The 22,610-nt window shown below is 41.5% G+C and overlaps 1 protein-coding gene across 1 annotated transcript in view; it reads left to right on the top strand.

Moving 5' to 3' along the window:
- The first annotated feature begins 1,425 nt into the window (after positions 1-1,425).
- Positions 1,426-22,610, top strand: part of SP1 (Sp1 transcription factor) — a 37,590-nt gene continuing 16,405 nt past the window's right edge. The window contains exons 1-3 of the mRNA XM_036759001.1: positions 1,426-1,485; positions 2,488-2,624; positions 3,091-4,603. Of these exons, the coding sequence (XP_036614896.1) occupies positions 1,479-1,485; positions 2,488-2,624; positions 3,091-4,603 (1,657 nt within the window). The 5' untranslated portion in view covers positions 1,426-1,478. The remainder of the gene's footprint in view (positions 1,486-2,487; positions 2,625-3,090; positions 4,604-22,610) is intronic.

Genomic DNA, 22,610 nt, shown 5'->3' with positions numbered 1-22,610 from the left:
TTCCCCCCTTTTCTTCTTTCCCCTCTCAAGTTACTGTGTATTTTACCCATCTGAGTAAATATGGTCCCCCTTAATTCAGAGGTTTCCCTAATTTAGAGTGCATGAACTCCAATAATTTCGTTATAGTTGGCAATCCTGTGTATCTGATTTTCTGCACAGCTTGTTATAGCCTCCTGGACTAATTAGAGTGTAAACTCGCAGAGGGGGCAGTTTTTTCTCTACGCTTCTGTGACCCCTAAGCCTTATTCTTTGCAGGTACTCGATCTTAACCTTGTTCAATGGCGGGGTAAAGAGGGAGCCCCGCTTGCCCAGAGGCTAACCAGGGGTAAAGCTGTGGTAGGCAGAAAAGGGGACGGAACACGCGCCAGGCGCGACCTCCAGCTGCCCCTCCCCCTCCCCCTCCCCCCATCCCGGGAGGGCAAGGCGTGAGGCGCGGGGGGGGGGGGGGGGGGGCGGGGAGTTTCCCAGAGCTCCAGTCCCAACTTCTCCGCACGGGCCGGGGCGGGGCAGGAGGGCAAGGGGGACGGAGCGGGGAGGAGGAAGGGGGCGGGTGGGCTCCCCACACTCCGCCCCCGGAGGCTAGAGCCCCGCCGCCGGCTAGTTTAAGGCTCGTGAAAACGCCTAGGTAAAAAAACAACATGGCGGCAGAGCACTATTGGCACAACCCCCATTCCCTCCCCAGTACAAGGCGCCACTGGCCAACGCCCATTGGCCAATTTAGGGCGGTGCCCGGCCAAATCTGTTTCCTCATTGGTGGATGGGATTCAGAGGGAGGCCGATTCCGCTCTCTCCAGCTCTGACTTCCCTCACAAAACTTATTTGGTGGTTTATTGGTTGTCCCGTCACGTCAATGTAAATTTAGTCCCGTCTGCTTCTAGGAATCTTCCAATGATGGTTTGCCTAGGAGTCTTTTTGATTTATGATTGGTTATCTTCAGATAGATCCGCCTCCTGCTCGCAAACCTGTACTTTGCCGAGCCATGTCCTAAACTCTGATTGGTCAACCCTCTCGTCATTTCTACAAAAATTGCCCTATCCGTGTGGCGTAGAGAGCCCGCCTGGTTGTTGATTGGCGAGTTCTCAAGTCCATCTTTAAAAGGTCCCACCCCTCCCTTCGAGCCCGTTTCTTATTGGACCTTCGAACTGGAGGGCCGATCTTATGAGGCGAACGCCAGCCACGCAACGCCCTTCTGCACAGCGGGTACCGCCCTAGCGAGCCAGTGATCCTTTCCATTGGCCGATCGATCTGCCTCTCTTCCGTAAGTCCCTCTTTTCCCCCTCCCTCATTGGGCGGGGCAGCGGCTGATGGGCCGGGCCTAGGCCGGGCTTGTGGCGCGCTGTTCCCTCCTCCTCACCCCCCCCTCCCTGTCCGGTCCAGGTTCGCTTGCCTCGTCAGCGTCCGCGTTCTCCCCGGGCCCCCCCTAACCCCCCCCCTGCTGCAGGACCCCCCCTCCCAGAGCTCGTGCCCGCGCTGCCACCATGAGCGGTAAGGATCCGTGCCCTCCACGCCGGGGGCTTGGAAGCGGGTGAGGGGGCGCGCGCGCGGGCCAACCGGGCGGTCCCCGCCGAGAGGGGGGGCGGGCGGGAGGCGGCGGCGGCGGCCTTGGTCCCGCCCGGGGCGGAGGGAAGGGGAAGGGACGAGGGAGGGAGCGAGCGAGAGCCGGGGCAGTGGCGGGGCCTCCGAGGGGGAGGGGGGATGGGCTGCCCGCCCCGGGGGAGGGGGCAGCGCGGCCTCGCCCGCCCCCTGCCCGCCCCGGCCACGGGGGACGGGCCTCCCCCGGCCGCCGCCCGCCCGCCGGGCGGCCCGCCCGCCCCAGGCTCCTCCAGCGGGGGCGCCGGAGCCCCGCCGACACCGCCTAGGCCCTACGCCTCCCGCCCGCCCGCCTCGGGGCCGCCGCCGGCAATGCCGCCGCCACCGCCGCCGCTGCCCCCGGTCTCCTCCCCCACCCCGCTGTGGATCCCCCCCACCCCTTCGGGGCCCCCCCCGCGGGCCCGCCCTCGCCCCGCCCATCCCTCCGAAACCGCCCTGGCCCCCCTCGGCCCGCCTCCTCTCCGCCCCCGAAACCGCCTTCTCTCCTCCCGCCTGGGGACCCCCACCCCGTCCCCTCCCCCGGCCGCCGCGGCCTCTTCTCCTGGGCTGCCCCGGGTCCCCTTCCCGATCTTTTCCCCCTATCTCCTGGAGGGCTGCTGGGCCATAGCTGCCATGCCCAGCATCCCCGCATCCTCCCTCCCAACAATTTCAGTCCCTGCGCCCGGGGCGCCTGCTCTCGGCATGCCCGAAGACCCTCCCGGCGCCGCAGCCGATTCTAGGATGACCAAGACTTGGAGATTGAGAGGAAACTGCTTGGACTCCCCCGCTCCCCCCTTTCACCCTGCCTTGCTCCCCTTCCTCTCCCTCACCACCCCCACCCCCCCCCCCTCGGCTTGCACCTCCAGCACCCTCCCTTGCTGCCTCTCTGAATGTTTTGGCTTCTTTAATCTTCTCCAGACCAAGATCATTCTGTGGATGAAATGCCTGTTGTGGTGAAGATTGAGAAAGGAGTTGGCAGCAATGGTGGTGGTGGCTTTTCCCAGACTCGGAGCAGCAGCACAGGCAGCAGCAGCAGTGGAGGAGGAGGTGGCCAGGTGAGTAAGGATGTGCAAACCTTTTGCTAAATAGCTGAGTCCCCAAAGTAGTTCTTTTGAAGTGGGGAAGACTCTTGAAGTGGAGGAAGTAAGAGAAATTTTGTCATTGGGACATCCTCTCACATGGGAATTCCAGTAACGAATTAAGGATAGGACATTGAGCGATTCATAGCATCTTCTTTCAAATGGTAGTATATTTGAAAATAGAGTATTTTTAGTACCAAGTGTGAATGGTTCTTGCCTCTCCGGTTATGTTGTTCAGTGGTAGTGCCTGAGAGACTCCTTGGTTTGCTTCTACATCTCCTACTGTGTTCTTTTTGTACTTCCTGTCTCATGTGACATCTTTGTGCATGTTTCTTGCAGTAGTCTGGTTGTTTTTTTGTCTCCTACCTTTTTGATATTTGTGCATGAGTGAGGGCTGACATGTGACAAATCAATAATCCTCCTCCTTTTCCTCTCTGACCAGGAGTCCCAGCCATCCCCACTGGCTTTGCTAGCAGCCACCTGCAGCAGAATCGAGTCACCCAACGAAAACAGCAACAACTCCCAGGGCCCAAGCCAGTCAGGGGGCTCAGGTGAGCTCGATCTCACGGCCGCCACACAACTCACCCAAGGTGCCAATGGTTGGCAGATCATCTCCTCCTCTGCGGCTACTCCTACCTCAAAGGATCAGGGTGGCAGCAATAGCAATGGTAGCAGTAGTAGTGAATCCTCCAAGAACCGCCCAGTCTCTGGTGGGCAATATGTTGTTACCACCACCCCCAATATACAGAACCAGCAAGTTCTGACAGGACTTCCTGGAGTGATGCCCAACATTCAGTACCAAGTAATCCCCCAGTTCCAAACTGTTGATGGGCAACAGCTGCAGTTTGCCACCACCGGGGCCCAAGTGCAGCAAGATGGTTCTGGTCAAATTCAGATAATACCTGGGGCAAACCAGCAGATTATTACAAATAGAGGGAGTGGGGGCAATATCATCGCTGCTATGCCAAACCTGCTCCAGCAGGCTGTTCCCCTCCAAGGCTTGGCCAATAACGTCCTCTCAGGACAGACTCAGTATGTGGCCAATGTCCCAGTGGCACTGAATGGGAATATCACCCTGCTGCCTGTCAATAGTGTTGCTGCAGCCACCCTGACTCCCAGTTCCCAGGCAGTCACAATCAGTAGCTCAGGCTCTCAAGAGAGTGGCTCACAGCCGGCAACCTCAGGGACAACTATTAGCTCTGCTAGCCTGGCAACCTCACAAGCTAGTTCTGGATCCTTTTTCACTAATGCCAGCAGTTACTCGTCTACAACCACCACCAGCAACATGGGCATTATGAATTTCTCCACCAGCGGAACAGCCGGGACCAATACTCAAGTCCAGACGCCACAAAGGGTCAGTGGACTTCAGGGATCTGACTCTCTGAATGTTCAGCAGAACCAGACACCTGGGGGTACGCTCCAGGGCAGCCAACAGAAGGAGGGAGAGCAAAACCAGCAGTCACAGCAACAACAGATTCTCATCCAACCTCAGTTAGTTCAAGGGGGACAGGCTATTCAGGCCCTCCAGGCTGCACCACTGTCAAGCCAGACCTTTACAACCCAAGCTATTTCTCAAGATGGTCTCCAGAACCTCCAGCTTCAGGCTGTTCCCAACTCAGGCCCCATTATCATCCGGACACCAACAGTGGGGCCTAATGGGCAAGTCAGTTGGCAGACTATTCAGCTGCAGAATCTTCAAGTCCAGAACCCACAGGCTCAGACAATCACCCTGGCACCAATGCAGGGTGTCTCTTTGGGACAGACTGGCAACAGCAACACCACCCTTACACCTATTGCCTCTGCTGCCTCCATCCCTGCTGGCACGGTCACTGTGAATGCTGCTCAGCTCTCATCGATGCCAGGACTCCAGACCATCAACCTCAGTGCACTAGGTGCTTCAGGAATCCAGGTGCACCAGCTTCCAGGCCTGCCACTGACCATAGCGAATGCCACAGGTAAGGAATGTTCAGAACAGGACTGAGATGTTTGTGTTGTAGAACTGACCTTGGCACATCAGCAGAAGAGCTCCAGCCTAGGGATAGGACTATTTTCCAACTGCTTGCAGAGACCTGCCTGACTAACACTTCTGTCTAGGCAGGCCTACACCAGAGAGCTTACAGTGATGTCTCCAAATAATTTGGAATTAAGTTTTAACAATCATTCTCCATTCCCCTCAGTGCACCTAGATTCCTGTTTATCAATTGTCATACATTTTGTTAGACTAAAACTTCAGTTACCTGGAAACCCTAAATCATAGCATCTTAAATGAAGACATCTAGAGCCAGAAGAGACCTCAGATCGTTTAGTCCAGTCTCATTTTACAGTTGCAGAAACTAAGGCAAGAATGAAGTGACTTGCTCAGGTATACAACTAGTTATGGCAGAAGCCAGCACCAGAACAAAAGTCTCCTGACTCAACTTTGGTGCATTTTCCTTGGTTAACTGATTTTTTTTTCCCCAGCATTTAATGAGAGTTAGCTATAACAAAAAGATTATGCTATATAAGAACTTAGTTTTAAAAAACTTCCAGGGAATTTCTGGCATCAGTAGAGGTTGAGCCCATCTTATACTTTCAGCGTTTATGGTAGAGTGCCACTGTATATATTGATTATTTGGTGTGCTATACTACTAAGGGAGGGAAAAAAAGTGTACATTAATACCTTTTAGAGGCATTTTCAATGAAGTGTTTATTAGTTAACAATTAACTAGACTATCTAGTTAAAAATTCCCACATTCTTAGATGGTGTATATTTTTTAGTATGGGCCATTGCCAGATGTCCTGGTTAATAAAGAATTAACTAGTAAACTTTTCATCAAGGTTTCATTAGCATTTTCACCTATGAGGAGAAGTGGGGCCCTATAGAGGTCTCTCCTCAATCTAAATGTAGGTTAGTGATTTAGTAGAGATCCCTTCTAGGGACTTCTGGGTTGCCCAGAAGGAGACTTAGGTGGGAGTAAGACAAGGTGAAATGGTGGAGACAAGCTACAGTGTTCATTGGAACTCGATCAAAACAAAGTTCAGTTGTTTTTGAACCCATCTTAGGAGTTAAATATGTTAAGGGGGTCCGTGGGTGAGAACATTGGTCTGTTTAGAATAGAATTCATTAACTTGTATTCAGTTGTAGTGGTGTTCTCTTTAATAGAGAAAAGAATGGTTTCACCCCCTATTTGTATATCGTTGGGAATGTTCATTTTAAAAAAATTACGGATGAAAAATATCAAAATTCCTCCAAATTATTGAACTTCTTGGCTCAACTTGGAATATAGTTAGGTATTGTATGCATTACGCAATTTACTTTAGAAGAGGAAAGGTGCTGTAGGGGACGGAAGGCTGGCCTTGGAGTACTGAGGACCCGGTTTCAAGTCCTTTTCTGTAACATCCTAGCCACATGACCCCAGGGAGCCCTCTACCACTAGGAGTTATGCGCCAGTTGTTGATCTGCATCAGTAGTGGAGGGAATTTCCCCATGAGGAAGTTCTCGTGCTGAGTCTGTACCCCTGAAATTATTTACTTACTGTAGACCATTACAGGTCTTGCAGTTGGAGAGAGGCTCAGGAGAGAGCTCTTAAAGCTTAGTAGGCCTGGATCGTTCGTCTTAAGAAGCCTGTGAGGTGTGATTATTTTACTCAGTGAATTGGATATTGCGAGGGATCAAATCTCTGGTGCCATTTTCTATTAAAAAAATAATTGAATCCCAGGGCCATCCCAGCTCTTAAAATTCTTTGAAAGCCCATTTAATTTCCCTTGCTCCAAACCAGTTTTACAGATAAGAAGATTAAAGCCTAGAGAGGTCATACTCAAAGAGGTGGGATTAGAACCCTGCACTCTTGCCCCTCTGTCCAGTGGAAAAAAACTGATTTCAACTCTTTTACGTTTACTTCAAATAGGTTGTTCAGGTTACAAAATGATGTACCTCCTTTGGTTTGTTGTTCAGTTGTGTTAAATCTTCATGACCACATTTGGGGTTTTCTTGGCAAAGATTACTGGAGTGGTCTGCCATTTTCTTCTCCAGCTCATTTTACAGATGAGGAAACTGAGGTAAATAGGGTTTAAATGACTTGCCCAGGGTCACACAGCTAGTAAGTGTCTGAGGCTGGATTTGAACTCAGGAAGATGGGTCTTCATGACTCCAGGCCTGGCATTCTATCCACTGCACCACCTAGCTGAACTTTAGTGTTTTACTTGGCAGTACACGTAAGAAAATGTGGAAGTGGAAATGTGGAAAGTTGAGCTTGGTGTAGAAATCTACAGGTAACATCTGTTAAGTTTTATTTTCTTTATTCTTAGGCTTTTCTATCTAGTGCCTTCAGGGAAAAGCATAGTTATTTTTGTCTTTGAAATTTTGAAAAGTTTTCTGCTTATGCTGAGGATATCAGTAATGGAGATTTGTCATTGCTAAATCCTGCTCTAGGGAAATCTGCTATTCCTTTGCCACCGGACGGAGCTACTGTGTTATTGATGGTCTCTGAGCTAAAGCTAGAGGCCACGTTAGATATCCCTAATGAAAGAATGGAGCACCCAAAGGCCATTTTGTTGCTGCTAGGATTTAGTTTGCTTCACTAATGGTTCCTCCCCCTTCCCTTCTGGTTAGTCATAATTGCGCAACATTCTCGTTACCTCTAATTCATCTGACTTTATCCCCCAGGAAGGATAATAAAGTTACTTCCTGATAGCCTAGTGTTGTTCATATGTTGCCTGGCTGCTGTGAATTAGGTTATTTTATCCTACTTTCCAGGGTATTTGGTAGTTTTGCTGGAAAATCAAGCTGTGCTAGCTCCCTTGTGGTGTGCTGCCTACCTGGTTGGTGGGCTGTAGCTTTGCAGCTGGTTTCCCTTGGTCTGTTTACAGTCTCCCTGTGAAATCACCCGAAAGACGCAGCTCTCCTGTTAACTTGTCGAGTTTGCTTATCTGTGTGTGTGCTAAAGAGAGAGAGACAGGGCACAGACCAGAACACTCCTCCTGTCCTTGTGGTTGCTCTGCCCCTGGTGGGTGGTGGTTGAGGAAGGAAACGCCTCAGATGCATCACCCGCTAAATTGGGGTTAGTTTCCAGACAGTGAAGTGATCTGTGGGGCCCTCTCCTCTATTTTTTTTTCTATTCAGAAACAATGTTATTTTAGCTAGCATCTCATCTCTGTTCTTATATATAGAAATTGTCGTCTCTTTCTTTCAGTTTGAACCTCTTGGTCTTTTCTCAGCTGCGGCTAAGTCTTAAAAACTGTTGCATGGCTCCAGGTTGGAGAGAAGGTTTACTTAGGCCTGTGGTTTCTGTACAACACACTTTGGATGTCTTCGTGGGAGTTCTGCCTTATAAAGCGTTCCAGGGCTAGGCTCTGGCAGCAGAACATGTTTCATTAGTGGCTGTAAGAAGCAAATTTCAGACACTAAAAATAAAATTTTCACATTTGCTTAATTTTATCAGTAGCAGGAGAATGCCCCTTTTCCAAGGGAAGTTAAAGAACATGATACTAGAAGCTGGGTTGCCAGTGGTGTCAATAGACTGGTCCTATTGCTGAGACTTAATTAAAAAAAAGTTGTATTTCAGCATTCAGTGGTAAGTTATTTTAGATACCAAAATATAGTCTACATGATTGAGTCTCTTACAAAAAGTCACACACTGAGAAATTTTCCATAGTTAAGATTTTTGGTATTGATTTTTTTAACATTACTTTACTTCTCAATATATACCTTCCTCTATATAGAGAGCCATTCCTTATAACAAAATACTATAAAAAAGGTCTGTGCATGGGGGAAGCAGGTCAGCAAAATTAACTAATTTGTCAATCATATCTGACATGGTATTCAACATCCATAGGCCTTTACCCCCTCAAATAAAGGGAACGGGGTACATTCTTATGTAAGCTTTTATTCTTTTAAATAATTTTATAAAATAAATTAATAAATTTATAAATTTATAAAATAAATTTAAAATAAATTATTTTATTTAAATAATTTTAAAAATCTTTTTTTGTATTCCTCTTCCTCTCCCTTCTTAGCCATCATGCATAAGTTTTTTTTTTAATTAGAGAAAAAGAGGAAGAAAAGAAATCAGTAAAACGAATTAAAACATTGAAAAAATCTAAAAATATAATCAATCTTCTACACCGTTGGACTTCCCACCTCTGCAAAGAGTGGTGTGGGGAGTGGCTTTTCATAAGATTTTCTATTTTAAAAGGAAAATATTTCTTCATTTGAACAAGTGAAATTTACAGCTTCCTTGAACAACTTCTCTCTTGATGCTGAATATTTCTTATGGTGGTCATCTTAGTTCCCAATGAACAGGTAGCCTAAGATCGCTTTTGGTTTGTTAGAGTGAAAACTTCTCTAAATTTAGTTGCCCTAATTCAGATTGAAAATGAGTTGAATAGACTAGAATTCAGTCTGTAAAACCTTTTTTGTTGGCCCTGTTTACTCCCAGTGACTTTCCGGTAAATGACATCATCTTTAAAGCATATTGCATTGTGTAATGTGACCATTTTAGTTCCTTATTAAGTGACAAGAGCACACAGTTATGCAAAGTGTGCACCGTGCTCAAGACGTGGCTCACATCTAGAGTTCTCCTAGCTTGTGTCATTTTGGTTTGGTTTTATAGAGTTTGCTTGTAGTTTATAGACTGCTTGGGAGAACTCTTAGCTGATTGATTAAATATGTTTTTAAATAGTAAAATTGATACCAGAGAAGAGTCTTTGCCATCATACTGTCACTTGATCTGAGAAAACATCTATTTAGTCATGGGAATGTTTGTTTTTAACCCTCTGGGACACTAAGGACACCTTTTCTTTCTGTATGAAACAAGCTTGTCATGTCAGTGTTCTCTCATTTCTCTCTTGAACACTCTGGGAAAATACCACAAATATTTAGCAATAACCTGTAGGACTTAGCTTTGTTGTTTTGAAAATATAATCGTCTACACTGTAACTGTGTCTCTGATGCTGTGCCAGCCTTGGAGAGACTGTTTGCCATAATAATAATGGAGAAGGAGGAGGATGACAGTGACAGTGAGTATGATGTGCAGAGAATGTTCATGACGACCAAGACTAGCACTTAGAGGTTTAAGGTTTGCAAAGAGCTGTATATACATATCTTTTAGGCTAAGCTGCACAACAGCACTGTGTGTGAGGCACCACACTTATTTCCATTTTCAGATGATAACTGATAGACCCTGAAGAACGTGTTTGAAGAACGTGATTGAATTTCTCTGGCAAATGGGTCTTTCAGGGTTGTTTGTAAACCTGGACTGCATTTAAATTTGTTCTTTTGCTCTGCTGCCATGTAGAAACTCAGTTTGTATGGTTTGTATGACTTAGGAGATTGAGCAGTATTACTTGTTTGACAGGTTTTGATGTGCCCTTCAAGTAGCCTGCATTATTTACTATGAATTTCATTCTCCCCCCAAAACAAAACAAAATTTCCTGTATTGAGCAAACAGTACTATTAGCTTATTTGAGGTAGGAGTTAGAATATGAAATGCCTCATTCATTAAGTCCAAATTAACACTTGCCCTTTAATAGTTGGGAAACTGGCTTAAACCATAGAAATTGCTGAAGAAAGATCAAGTAACTGGTTTCTCTGGGAAATTACAGATGCGTGTTGGCTGCAAATAATCTGTGGGATAAAGAATTTTGAATACTCGTGAAATAGACCTTTGCAAATTGCTTAGCATGAACTTTAAGGAATGACTTGCTCAGTATATGGCCTCAAAGATTGATAAGGCAGTCAGGTGTAGTGCAAAAAACAGTATTGGTTTTGAAGTCAGAAAAGTTGGGTGTGAATTCTGGGTGACTTTTGACAAGTCACTTCACATTTCTCACTCTTAGTTTCTACATATATTAAATGGATGGGGAGGTGGACTCACAACTCTAAAATCTTTGATCTGATGAGTGACTGTTGAATGCTTGTCAATAGTACTCAATTACAATGCCAAAAATATACAACTACAGCCTAAAATAGTGATGGAGTAAGAGAAAGAGGCTCTTTGGATTTGGAAGAGACCTGAACAATAGATTATCCTGTTCAACTCCCTAATTTTTTTTTTTTTTTACAGATCAGTAAACAAGCTCAGAAAGGTTGTCTTGCCCAAGGTCATTCATTGAGTGGCACAGCCAGGACTAATCTTCAGGTCTCCTGACTCCTGGTGTTTCAAATAATGGAAGCGATCATTTTATTTCCCTTGCTTACCTAACACTGTAGATACTAATAAATAGTCTGATAATAATAGCCAATATTTATGTAGTGCTTTAAGGTTTGTACAGCAGTTTACCTAATTAATGCCATTCGATCTAAAGACAAGAGCAATCAGAGAAACACAGAGTATGGATGCTCTCATTAATCTAAAACATAAATGGCCTAATTTTATGGTCATACTCTCATCTACTTATGTATATAATTTATCATCAAAATGACCCAAACATGAGGGGTGAAGGATTACACAGAATGGTGAAAGAGAAATCTGGGACTGAGAAAAATTAAACTTCTGCAGAATTGAATTTGGGTTTACCATGTTTTGTGTAAAGAATTTTAACTTTTTGCATTTCAGAAAAATGTCTTTTTTTAACATGGGTTATTTTTTAGGTGCTCTTGAGACATCCATAGCAGGCTTTGTCTGCATTGCACATGTTGATTTTCATGTCATTCTAGAAAGGCCTTCCAGATTCTTCCTTTTTTTTCCTCTTAAGAACTGCTTTCTTCCCTTACTAATGGAATGATGGGGACAGACAAGGTTTAACTGTCCCAACAGAGCGTACACAAGATTCAGTTTTATCCAGACTTGTACATAAAAACTGTGAAGTGTGTTGTTTATGGTAAATAGTGGTGGATATAAAAATACCATGCTTAGACTCACTTGGCAGTTTGTTGAATTCAAGGTACAAACGTTTTGCCCAGACCAGCAGCAATCTTGGGAAGGTAAAGTGTTTTTTCAGAATTCTAGGAAATAGTTTTCAACTATTGTAGACCCATTTTTGTTAAGAGTATTTGAATATTTGTTAAATATTTATGGGCATTCATACATTTCTTTTAGTTTAATCATTTTGCATTTTAAATGGAGTCCATAAGGCTGCAGGATACTCATGGTTCAATTAAACAAGCATTTTTTTTATCCACCTACAGTTTGGCATTTATCAGAGTATCATCCGAAAATGCTTTAGGCAACTAAGTAGTAGAGGTTCTAATTGCAACTCATTTCTTTAATGAAAATCGTTGTTCTATATTTTTATATATTAAACATTTTTTAAATCTAATTTTGATTGATTCCTTTTTAAAAACATCACATTCATTTCCTTCTCTTCCTAAGCCAGTGAGTTATCTTTTAAAAAGATTTTAAAAGAGGGGAGAAAAAGCGGCTCAGCAAATGTATTTATTTTTGTAGGTAGTTGGGTTGTTAAGTGACTTGCCCAGGGTCACACAGCTAATAATTGCCTGAGACCTTACCTGGACGCAGGTCCAGGGCTGGTGCTGTATCCACTGGGCCACCTAGCTGCCCCCGGTTTAGCAAATTTACCGACATAATAATAATAATAACAACTATAACATTTATGTAGTGCATACTATGTGCCAGGCATTGTGCTAAGGCACTTTACAGTTATCTCATTTGGTCTTCACAACAAGCTTGGTGGGGTAGGCACTATTATTATCGTCCCCATTTTATAGATGAGGGAAATGAGGCAAACAGATGTCTGAGCTTGGATTTGAACTCAGGTCTTCCTGACTCCAAGCCTGGTGCTCCATCCACTTTGCCACCTGGCTGCCCACTGTGTGCAGTATTTCATGCCTAGAGTCCCCCACTTCTAGCACCATTGGACCAGTGGTAAAAAAGGCTAAAAGCAAAGTGGCAGAAAGTTGTCGTTTTAAACCTGGAGTTTCAACTCCTAAGAGTCATTTTCATGATTATGAAGTGGTTGAAAGGACCACAGTATATTCCTTTCTCAGTTCTCTCGTTAAAAATATTTCTGCCCTCAAAGTGGATATTCCTGGTATCCATTCAAGCAATCCTTATTGACAAGTGTATTCTAGTGAAAGGAGAAAGGGAAATATGGCAGGCAGAGGCCGAGGGGCACCAAAACTCTGACTTTGCAGTTTGAAAAATAATTCTTTTCCCCTTGAATGGTGTAAGAGCAAACAAGGGATTTGGTTTTTCTGGCTTCATAGAATCGTAACTTTAGAGCTAGAAGACACAGTCCAGCGGCTTCATTTTGCTGATTAGGAATTTGAGGCTTAGAGGGTAAGTGACTTGCCTAGAGTCACAGCTGGTAAGTGTAGGACTCAGTATTAGAACCCAGGTCTTCCTGACTCCTGATCATCCAACTCACTATCTACAATGCTGTGATGCCTTTTCAGTATCTTTACCACAATCCTTTTTTCAAAGTTTATTATTTTTATTTTTCAGGTAATTAAGTTTTTAAAATTAATTTTTCCCTCCCACGACTTCTTTCTCCTGTTGAGCAAATTTAAAAAAATCTTTCAATACATATCAACCTGATCTGACAAATCAGATTCTCGTGTGATCCATGTTTGAAAATATATCTCTCTCTGCATTTTAAGTTCATCACCTCTTGTCAGAAGGTGAGTGATATGTTTTCCTCTTCACTCTTTTGAGCTTGTGGTCTGTCACTGTGTTCGGAGTTCTAACATCTTTTAAAGTTGTTTTTCTTTATAATGTGGTTATTTCATAAGTTTTTCTACTTTTGCTCACTCTATACCAGTTTGTAAAGGTGTTAGCAGTTTCCTGAAACTGTCCATTTCATCATCTCTTATAGCACAATAATATTCCACTACATTCAGTTATTCAGTCATTTTCCAAGAGAAGACAGCCAACCTCCTTATAATTTCTGGGTTTTATTTTATTTGTTTTTATATCCCCCAAAAAGCTGCAATAAATATTTCTGTACACAGATTCTTTTCCTTTCTTTGGTTTCTTTGGGGTATAAGCCCTGTAGTAGTATAGCTGGGTCAAAGGGTATGAACAGTTTGGTAACACTCTCTGGGCATAGTTCCACTTGTCCAGAATGGCCAGACCATTCCACAGCTCTACCAACGGGGAGGTTGTATACCTGTTTTCCACCTCCCTTCTGGCATTTTTCATTTTCTCTTTTGTCATCTGATAGATGTTAGGTGGAACATCAAGGCTGTTTTTACATTTCTCTAATTTATCATTGATTTGGAGCATTTTTTTAATTGAAAACTACTTATTCCTATCCTTTAGTTATTCATCTATTGGAGAATGGCACTCAGTCTCATAAAATTGAATCAGTTCCTTATATATATATTCAAAATGAGACCTTTTTCAGAGAAACTTGTTGCAGGGATATTTTCCCTTAGTACCTATTTCCCTTCTAATTTTTATTACCTTAGTTTTGTTTTTATTTTGTTTAATCAAAACTATCCATTTTATCTTATGCGATCCTCTCTGTCACTTGTATAGTCATGAACTCTTCTTCCAGGCATAGTTCTGAAAGGTAATTTCTTCTTTGCCCCTTTTAATTTGTTTATGATGTGGCCACTTGGCTTATCTCGGTGCATTGTTTGAGGTTTTCCATCTGAATCTAATTTTTGCCAGAACTCCTGTCTGATTTTCCCAGCTGTTTTTGACAAGTAGTGAGTTTTCCCCCATTAACTGAGGTCTTTGTACTACTGTTGTTTGTTGTGCCTAATCTGTCCCACTGTTTGACCTCCTTTTTTTAAACCTATACCAAATCATTTTAATGATTACTGTTTTGTACGGTTTGTGATCTGGTACTGACAGACCACTTAATTTCATTATTACCCTTGAGATTCTTAACCTTTTTGTTCATCTATATGAATTTTATAATTTTTTTCTAACTTTATAAAATGTTCTTTGGGGAGTTTAGTATAGCATTGAATATTGTAATTGAATAAGTAAATTAGTAGTAGGTAGTATTACAATTAGTTAGTATTGTCATTTTTATTACATTAGCTCAACCCACCCTTGAACAATTAAATGTTTCTCCAATTATTTAGGTCTTTATTTTTCAAAGAGTATTTTATAAATTAGATTTACTTAATAGTCTCTGGGTAAATCTTGGCAGATGCCTCTCTTGAATCTTTAATCCTTTTAAAAACAATTTTATGGTGACCAAAATTGCATCTTAAGCTAGCTTAATAACATTAGACTAATTTGGAGACGTGTATATTTCTTAGCTTGATTAAGGAAGATAGATACTGGTGAAATCTGGCATATAGCTTTAAATTTTTTTTAAAAATTCTGAATATCTATAAGTGAAGTGTTTAATATAGCACAAAGTTTGGGATAAGGATTGTTGCAAGCCTGAATTATACAAGAATACTTGTGATGGATGATGTGTGTTCAGCATGCTTTCAGAGTAAATCATTCTTCCATAACTGGTAATTGCTTTTTGCCTTGTTTTAATTACTGAGGCATAAAACAACCAAAGAAAGCAAAGATGGATTGTTCTTGGAAAGCATTTCCCCTTGTTGGGATTTATTCAATGACCCCCTGAGGCCCAGAGAATTTCATCCTCCTGTCATCCCAGACAATGGATACCTCTCATCTCTAGATTGTTTAGATGCTTAGGGACCTACATTGTGGCCTAGCATCTTGGCACTGATGGTGAAGCTTTTACTCAAATGTAGGCAAGTCATATCCATCTTAATAAAATCATTAATGTGCTCTCACATAGTATTTTGAAATGGGCTGGTAAGCAGATTCAGATGCCACAAGATTTTTAATTATCCTTACTTATCTGACCTTTTTCTGATTTGGCTGTTTTGTCAGCTAGTCTTAAAAATATAAAAAATGGAAAGACATTAACCTCACAGTGAGTATTAAGTTGCAGATTGCCATAATAACTTAAAACTCAAGCACTTAAATGACCTTAAATTTATGCCATTCTGCTTTTTTGACATTAAAAAAAAAACAAACTGCATTGCTTTGCTCACAGAAGACTCAGCCAATTCTGTAGATGAAAATAATATTCAGTCTCCCATTATACTTTAGTTACTATGGTTTATTTTAGTCCTTTAGAGCTCTTTAAAGTAGGGGTTCTTGGCTTTTTTTGTTTCCTAGACCCTTTTGGCAGTCTGGTAATACCAATGGATTCCTTTTTATATAGTGTTTTTAAATATATACAGTAAAACATGTGGGGTTACATAGGAAATTATATTGAAATACAGTTCTCAAACCATAAGGATAAAAAAGTTCAGGGATCCCAGGTTAAGAACCCCTGCCCAAAAGCTATAGGTAGTAAAAGGCAGGACTAATATAGTCTTTTCCAGGAAAGTCATTTGGATTGATGTCCTACCAGCTCCCCATAAGTAACACATCTAGGATCTAAAAGCAAGCCAGTGAAGGGGATATGGAAAATTCAGCTTTGATGCCCAGTTCAGCACTTTTTACAAGACTGTAATTGTAGAAAACATGAAGATATAAAGGTTCTACTTGAAAAGAAAAGCTTGCTGTTTAGTCAGGAAGTCAAGAGTTCAGAAGCTTTTCTGGCCCGATTTATGCTAACCCCCACCAGGCCTATCTGTGCAGCTGTTTTCTAAAGGCTGAGATAGGAGCAGATGATGAAACCTAGAAACTGTATGAACAGTTCTATTTATAAATGAATCAAAACTGTTTTTGTCTAGTCCTCTCTACCAATCTCCATCCTGTTATGTGAGACAGGTTATTACCAACAAAATCAGGAGCTGGTGAAAATTTTTTGTGGACCTCTCCCACTCCTAACCTGGCAGTGGTGAAGAAAAGTCATTCTGTGAACTTGTAATATAAAACTGATAAAAGCTGCTGGGTTTTTTTTGTTTGTTTTTCAAATGGCTGTTCCCCATTTGTTTTGCATTGTCCTAGATGTGAAATCACACATGAACATAAATTGAATCTTGTACTTGCAATTCTCTTTTCGCACACTTTTTGTTGTGAATTACTTCTCATAAGGTCATCCTTTAAATGAGTGGCTGAGTTGTGAACATAATGTTTTCTCTGAAATTGAAGAATGAGGTAACCAAGGCTCAGAGCCTGGCAGTGGCTGGTAGGCAAACGTCTGTGGGGAAGAGGCCTTGTATTGGGTGAGGTTTTATTTGGTGTCTAGCAAGGAAAGTTTTCATTCTACTGGGGAAATAAAATGTTCAGCTTTCTTGATTTGGGACTGATGTTCCCATTTGTAAATTATGTGAATCCCTTTTCTCCTTTCTCCTCCTTGTCTGCTCTTATGCTCACCTCTTTTCCTGTAATTCTTCTCCCCAATAGACAGGGTATGTAGGAGGAACGGTTTTGAATATTGGATTTACAGTCAAGTAGAAGAGACTGGATAGGCAATGTAATCTGTTTAATTCCCTATCAAGGGACTTGGTTACCTTGCTTGGAGTTTCTGGGCTTTAGTTTCCCTATGAGTAAAATAAGAATGATACTTGCCCTATTACTCATGGAGGTGTCGCATAATGTCTGTTAAAATATTTAAAACATCTCATGTGTTTGTACAATTGTAGGTGTGTCTGTCAGTGCTTTAGATCCTAAATGTGGATTGTCAAGCAGGGAACTCTGCTTGACCTCACGGTTCCACATATGAAGTGAATATTTTTGAATAGGAAAGAATTTGAAATGTTTTGGTCATTCTGGTCCTTTGAAAAGGCAGGTTTATATTTTTCCCCCTTGGGAAAAAATTAAGGAAAACAAAGCTAAATAAGTTATTTTATAGTCCTGGATTTTTCTGGGGATCAATGTCCCTTAAAAGTTGTCCACCCTTAATTGGAAACTTTAAATTCTAATCAGTATGGTAGCATATGTTTGAGGTCAGATAAGAAATAGACAAAGGGTAAAACAGACAACACAGACATGATACACCAAAAAAAAAATCAGAAAGCAGGCAGGACAGATAACTCAGAATTCTTTGGCTTCTAGTGATTTTGAAACTCAGGGCATAAATTGTCATTTAGTTCTTAGGCCACAGACTGGATGAAAATAAACTAAAGAGCTGACTCTAGCTAAGAGCAAAAGGTTCCCTGCTTCTGCCGAGTTCTGCAGAGTTACTTCTGCTGATGTGTTCTAAAGCTCCATTTAGATTGTTGATTCCATTCTGATATGTTAAGTGTCTGGTGCATTTGAGGCCCTGGGGGAAGTAGGTAGTTGTACCAGGAGCCAGGACTCCAGCTCTCCAGAGTAATGTGCTGAACTTTGAGTTTAAGAAAAGGGTTTGTGTCTTCAAAGACTTCTAAGCTCAGGCAGTGATTGGTCAGGTCAGAGTTTGGATTTAGGAAGTCAGTCAACTGTATACAGAGTAGTTTGAAATGGGAGAGAAAGCAGGCAGGCAATTGCATCATGATGATAGAGAGCAAGAACAGGAGGGAGCAGTGGATCCAGAGGCAAGGTAGTTCAGTGTGAAATCAAGACTCGATTTCAAATCCTGCTTTGGCTATTTATTGCCTGAGTGACTGTCACCTCGTAGCTTCGGTTTCCTCATCTGTAAAATGAGGGAGTTGAATATTACAGTAATTGTGAGAAGCAGCAATTATGAATAATTGAAATTTGGGAAGACTGGCATGAACTGATGCAGCACCAGAATAGGGTGAACAGTGATCATAGTAATATAAAGGAGAAAGGCACCGAAAGACATCAGAACTTGGCTCAACACAGGGACAGCTCATGACTTGAGGACTAAGATGAAGCATGGTTCCTTCCTCTTGGTAGAGAAGTTGTGGACTACAGGTGCAGAACCAGCCTATGTTGTCAGATATGGCTAATATATTGACTTGTTTTACATAACTGATTTTTTTTTGTCACAAGAGAGAGGGTTCTGTTGGGCATGATAGTCATTGAGGAAGGATAGTAAGGTTTAAAAAAATGGATAAAACATTTAAGAAGTAAAAGGAAATAAAAATAAAGAGGTTGGGCTAGCGGACCATCATGGTCCCTTCCAGCAGTGCAGTGCAGTGCAGTGGAAAGAGCCCTGATTTTGGAGGTCAGTGGGTGATATGAGTTTAAATATCAATTCAGCCAATAGGAAATTTACTCTCGGGGCCTCACTTTCCTAATCTGTAAAGTGGGAGCCTGGACTAGGTGACCTCTAAAGTTCTTTCCAGCTCTTAAATACATACATTCTTACGACTTTCTAAGGTCCTTCTATTGAGAAATCCTGTGGTCTGGTGAATACTTTATCTGAATTAGTGTGGTAGAAGTGGCAATGAGAAGGAGTTGGGGAGTTAGGATTCAGAGCGTTTGGATTTGGGGGATGGGAAGAGGTGGGACAAGAGGAGAGAAATAAAAAATGCTTCCACAGGTTTTAGCGTAACTGAAAGAATGGTGGTGCCATTAATAGAAATGGGGAAGGCAGGAGTAGGAGGACTTGGTTGGATAGTAGAAGATAATGAGTTTGAGTGACTGACAGGAACCTGAGTTGAGAGATCCAGAAGCCACTTATTGCTTCTGTTGTGACTAGAGATATAAATGTAATAATAATTTGATTAGATATGATTGTTGAAATCACGGAAATGGGTGAAGATCACAAAAGAGAGGATATAGAAGGGTGCTGATCAGAAAACCTTTATGGGACTTCCACATTTAGGGAGCAGGAAAAGTAGGAGGTCAGAAGTAGGAAGAGAACAAGGATGATGCAGTGTCCGGGAAACCAAATAGTATATGGAGAAGGGATAAATTAGAACTCTATTTCCTCTGGGCCTTCTTAGTAGGGGCATATGACTCAAGCTAAAGTGGTGTATCTCACTTCTCTTCCCAACTTCGCTGAACTTGTATTATCCAGTTTCTTGATGGTTGAGCATAAAAGAAAGTTGGGAGAAAATAGTAGACTAGAGAGTTTATTGCATCCTGTGTGACTACCAGGTGACCTGATTTGTTAATGAGTTAACTTCAAATATATTTTAGTTAAATGTTTTGTAACTATATTTTTGTTTCTTCAAGATGAAATGGGAGGAACTTTAGCAATAATTTAGTCCCTAAGCCAGGATGCTGAGGAAACTCAGAAGAAGCTTCTCTCTCTCATTTTGGCCATATGGCATGAAAAAAACTGGATTTTGCATAGACCCACTTCCCTTTATTTTTTTCAGCTGAATAGGTTTTCCTTTCTTGAAGCTATTGTCACTTAACCATTACTATGATTCTATTGGGCTCTCTTGTTATAGGATTTTAATACTGCAAGAGAACCTCGTCTAATACAGCCTCTTTATTTTCAGTTTAGGAAACTGAGTCCCAGGGAGAAAGCATAACTTGCCCAGTGTTACAAGGCTAGTATGTCATAAAACTGGGACTCAAACCCTTGGTCTCCTGACTCCAGGTACCATTTTTATACCACTAGACACCTTTACTGTAATGTGGAAACCATTTTTCTAGCCTATACCCTGGAAACATTCCACTTTTAACTTACATTGCAAGGATAAGCAGAAACTGTCTTCTTCCTACCACATTAAATTTCCCTTTTTTCCTACTTACATGTTTTCTGCTTTGAAGATATTAAGTAATTGATTTATAATTGATGAAGCTGAATACTCCAGAAGTTAATGTGGATGTTAAATTATAAGAATTTGAGTATCAAACCCCTATCTCAGTTCCCTAGGGAGAAATTGAGATGTTTCATACTTTTACAACCTAGTAAGTGATGGAAATGTGAATACAAAATTAAAGATGAGTTTGACTTTTTTTCCCCTGAAGATAATTATCACCAAGCCAGACTTTACCCTCTTAACACATAGGTGTTTAATATAAATCATTTAAACAGTAATAATTATAGCTAGTTTGGAGGAATGTTAACCTGAAAGGATTTCTTCAGACAAGTGTTCAGATATATGATTGTAGGAAAGAAAAGGCTAAAATGTGGGAAAGGAATTTTCAGGATGAAGAAAATTCCAGGAAATGGAGGAAACTGAAAATCTTGGTATTTATTTAATTTTTGGAACATTAAAATTAATGTTCAGATCTTAACTGCAGGGTAAAATGGAGGAATCCGATTGTTCCTTTCTGGGCTTACGATTAATTAGCCCAAGGCCAATAGCACAAGGCACAGTGAGTGTTAGGATAGCTGACTTAGTTCTGGTGTTTTCCAAAACATAGATTAAGTACAACTCAGACTTTTTCAGTTTGTTTTTTGTTTATTTTTAATCTGGGCCTGTTTTTGTCAATAGCCACTTTTCAAACCTTTTTGTTCGAATGAACTTTTTAAACTGTCTCAAACTTGCAGTTGAAACTTTTAGTTGATCAGTTCCAAACCCCTGCTCATCTATCCCGTGGTGACACTGACACCTGCTGGAGAAAGCCAGTTTGACCACCTCATTGCCAATCACCTGATTCTTACTGAAAACTTCCCATTCTATGTATTTAAAAATATTTCATTAATATTTTCTTTTTTTTTTTGATCTCACTGTAGCATCTTTTTTTTCTTTTTGGGTAAATAGTATTCTATTTTTTCCAATTACATGTAAAGCTAGTTTTCAACATTCATTTTGTATAAGATTTTGAGTTTCAAATTTTTTCTCCTTCCCATGCCCGCTCCCCAAGATGGATATACATATGTAGTCATGTAAACATATTTCCACATTAGTCATGTTGTAAAAGAAGAATCAGAACAAAAGGGAAAAGCCATACAAAACAAAAAAAGTGATAATAGTATCCTTCGATCTGCATTCAGACTCCATAGTTCTTTCTCTGGATGTGGATAGCATTTTCCATTATGAGTCTTAGGTAATTGTGTTGGATCATTGTATTGCTGAGAAGAGCTAAGTCAATCATAGTTGATCATCACACAATGTTGTCGTCACTGTGTATGATGTTCCTCTGGTTCTGCTCACTTCACTCAACATCAGTTCATGTAAGTTTTTCCAGGTTTTTCTGAAATCATACTGCTCATCATTTCTTATAGCACAAAAATTCCGTTACATTCACATGCCACAACTTGTTCAGCCATTCTCCAATTGATGGACATTCCCTCAATTTCCAATTCTTTGCCACCACAATAATAAATATTTTTATATATGTAAGTCCTTTTCCTTTTTTTATGATCCCTTTGGGATACAGACCTAGTAGTGGTATTGATAGATCAAAGAGTATGCACAGTTTGGTTGCCCTTTTGGGCATAGTTCCAAATTGCTGTAATTACCTCTCTTAATTCACCACTATCCCATCCCACCCTCACTACTACCAAAAAACAAAAAAAATATAGTCACACAAAACAAGTCTTATTACCTCTCTGCCAAGAAATGGAAAGAATGAGTCATCATCAGTATTGTGGGGTTGTGGTTGATCACTGCATTGATCATTGTTCTTAAGTCTTTTACTGTTTTCCTTTACAGTTTTGTGGTCATTTTATAATTTTTTCCACTCCTCTCATTTCACTCTGCATCAGTTCATACATGTTTTCCTAGGTTTCTCTGAATCTGTCCCTTGTATAATTTCTTACAGTGCAATTGTAGTATGTTAATATCATAATTTTTTCAACCATTCCCCAGTTGTTGGGTCCGTACTGTTTTTCCCAATACTTACACCACAATAAAAAGTGCTTCTATGAATATTTTTGGACATATTGGTCCTATGCCGTCTTTGAGGTGTATGTGCCTAGTATTGGAATCCCTTGATCAAACGGGATGCAACTTGGTGACTTTGGATACATTAAAAAATCTTTTTTCAGAATCGTTAGACCATTTCACATATTCACTAGAGGTGCATTAGTGTATTTTTCCTCTTACAGGTCCCTCCAAAAATCTTTGCCAATCTGATGCATGTGAGGTAAAACTTCATAGTTGAATTTCTCTTATTATTAGTGATTTGTAATATTTTACGATAAGGTTGTTGATAGCTTGGATTTCTTCCTTTAGGGAACTTACCAGTTCATTTCCTTCAACTCTTTAGCTGTTGGGGAATGCAGATCTTATTCTTATACATTTGGAATACATTTCCTATATATCCTGGATAGTAGACCTTGATTAGAGAAATAAACTGTAAAGATTTTTTCCCAGTTAACTCTTTCTAATTCTAACTGTATTGGTGTTAT

Source organism: Trichosurus vulpecula, chromosome 5 (assembly GCF_011100635.1).
Source record: "Trichosurus vulpecula isolate mTriVul1 chromosome 5, mTriVul1.pri, whole genome shotgun sequence".
NCBI classification, from domain to species: domain Eukaryota; kingdom Metazoa; phylum Chordata; class Mammalia; order Diprotodontia; family Phalangeridae; genus Trichosurus; species Trichosurus vulpecula.
Note: the sequence above shows the minus strand (reverse complement) of the source record. Positions and strands in the feature narration are given on the sequence as shown.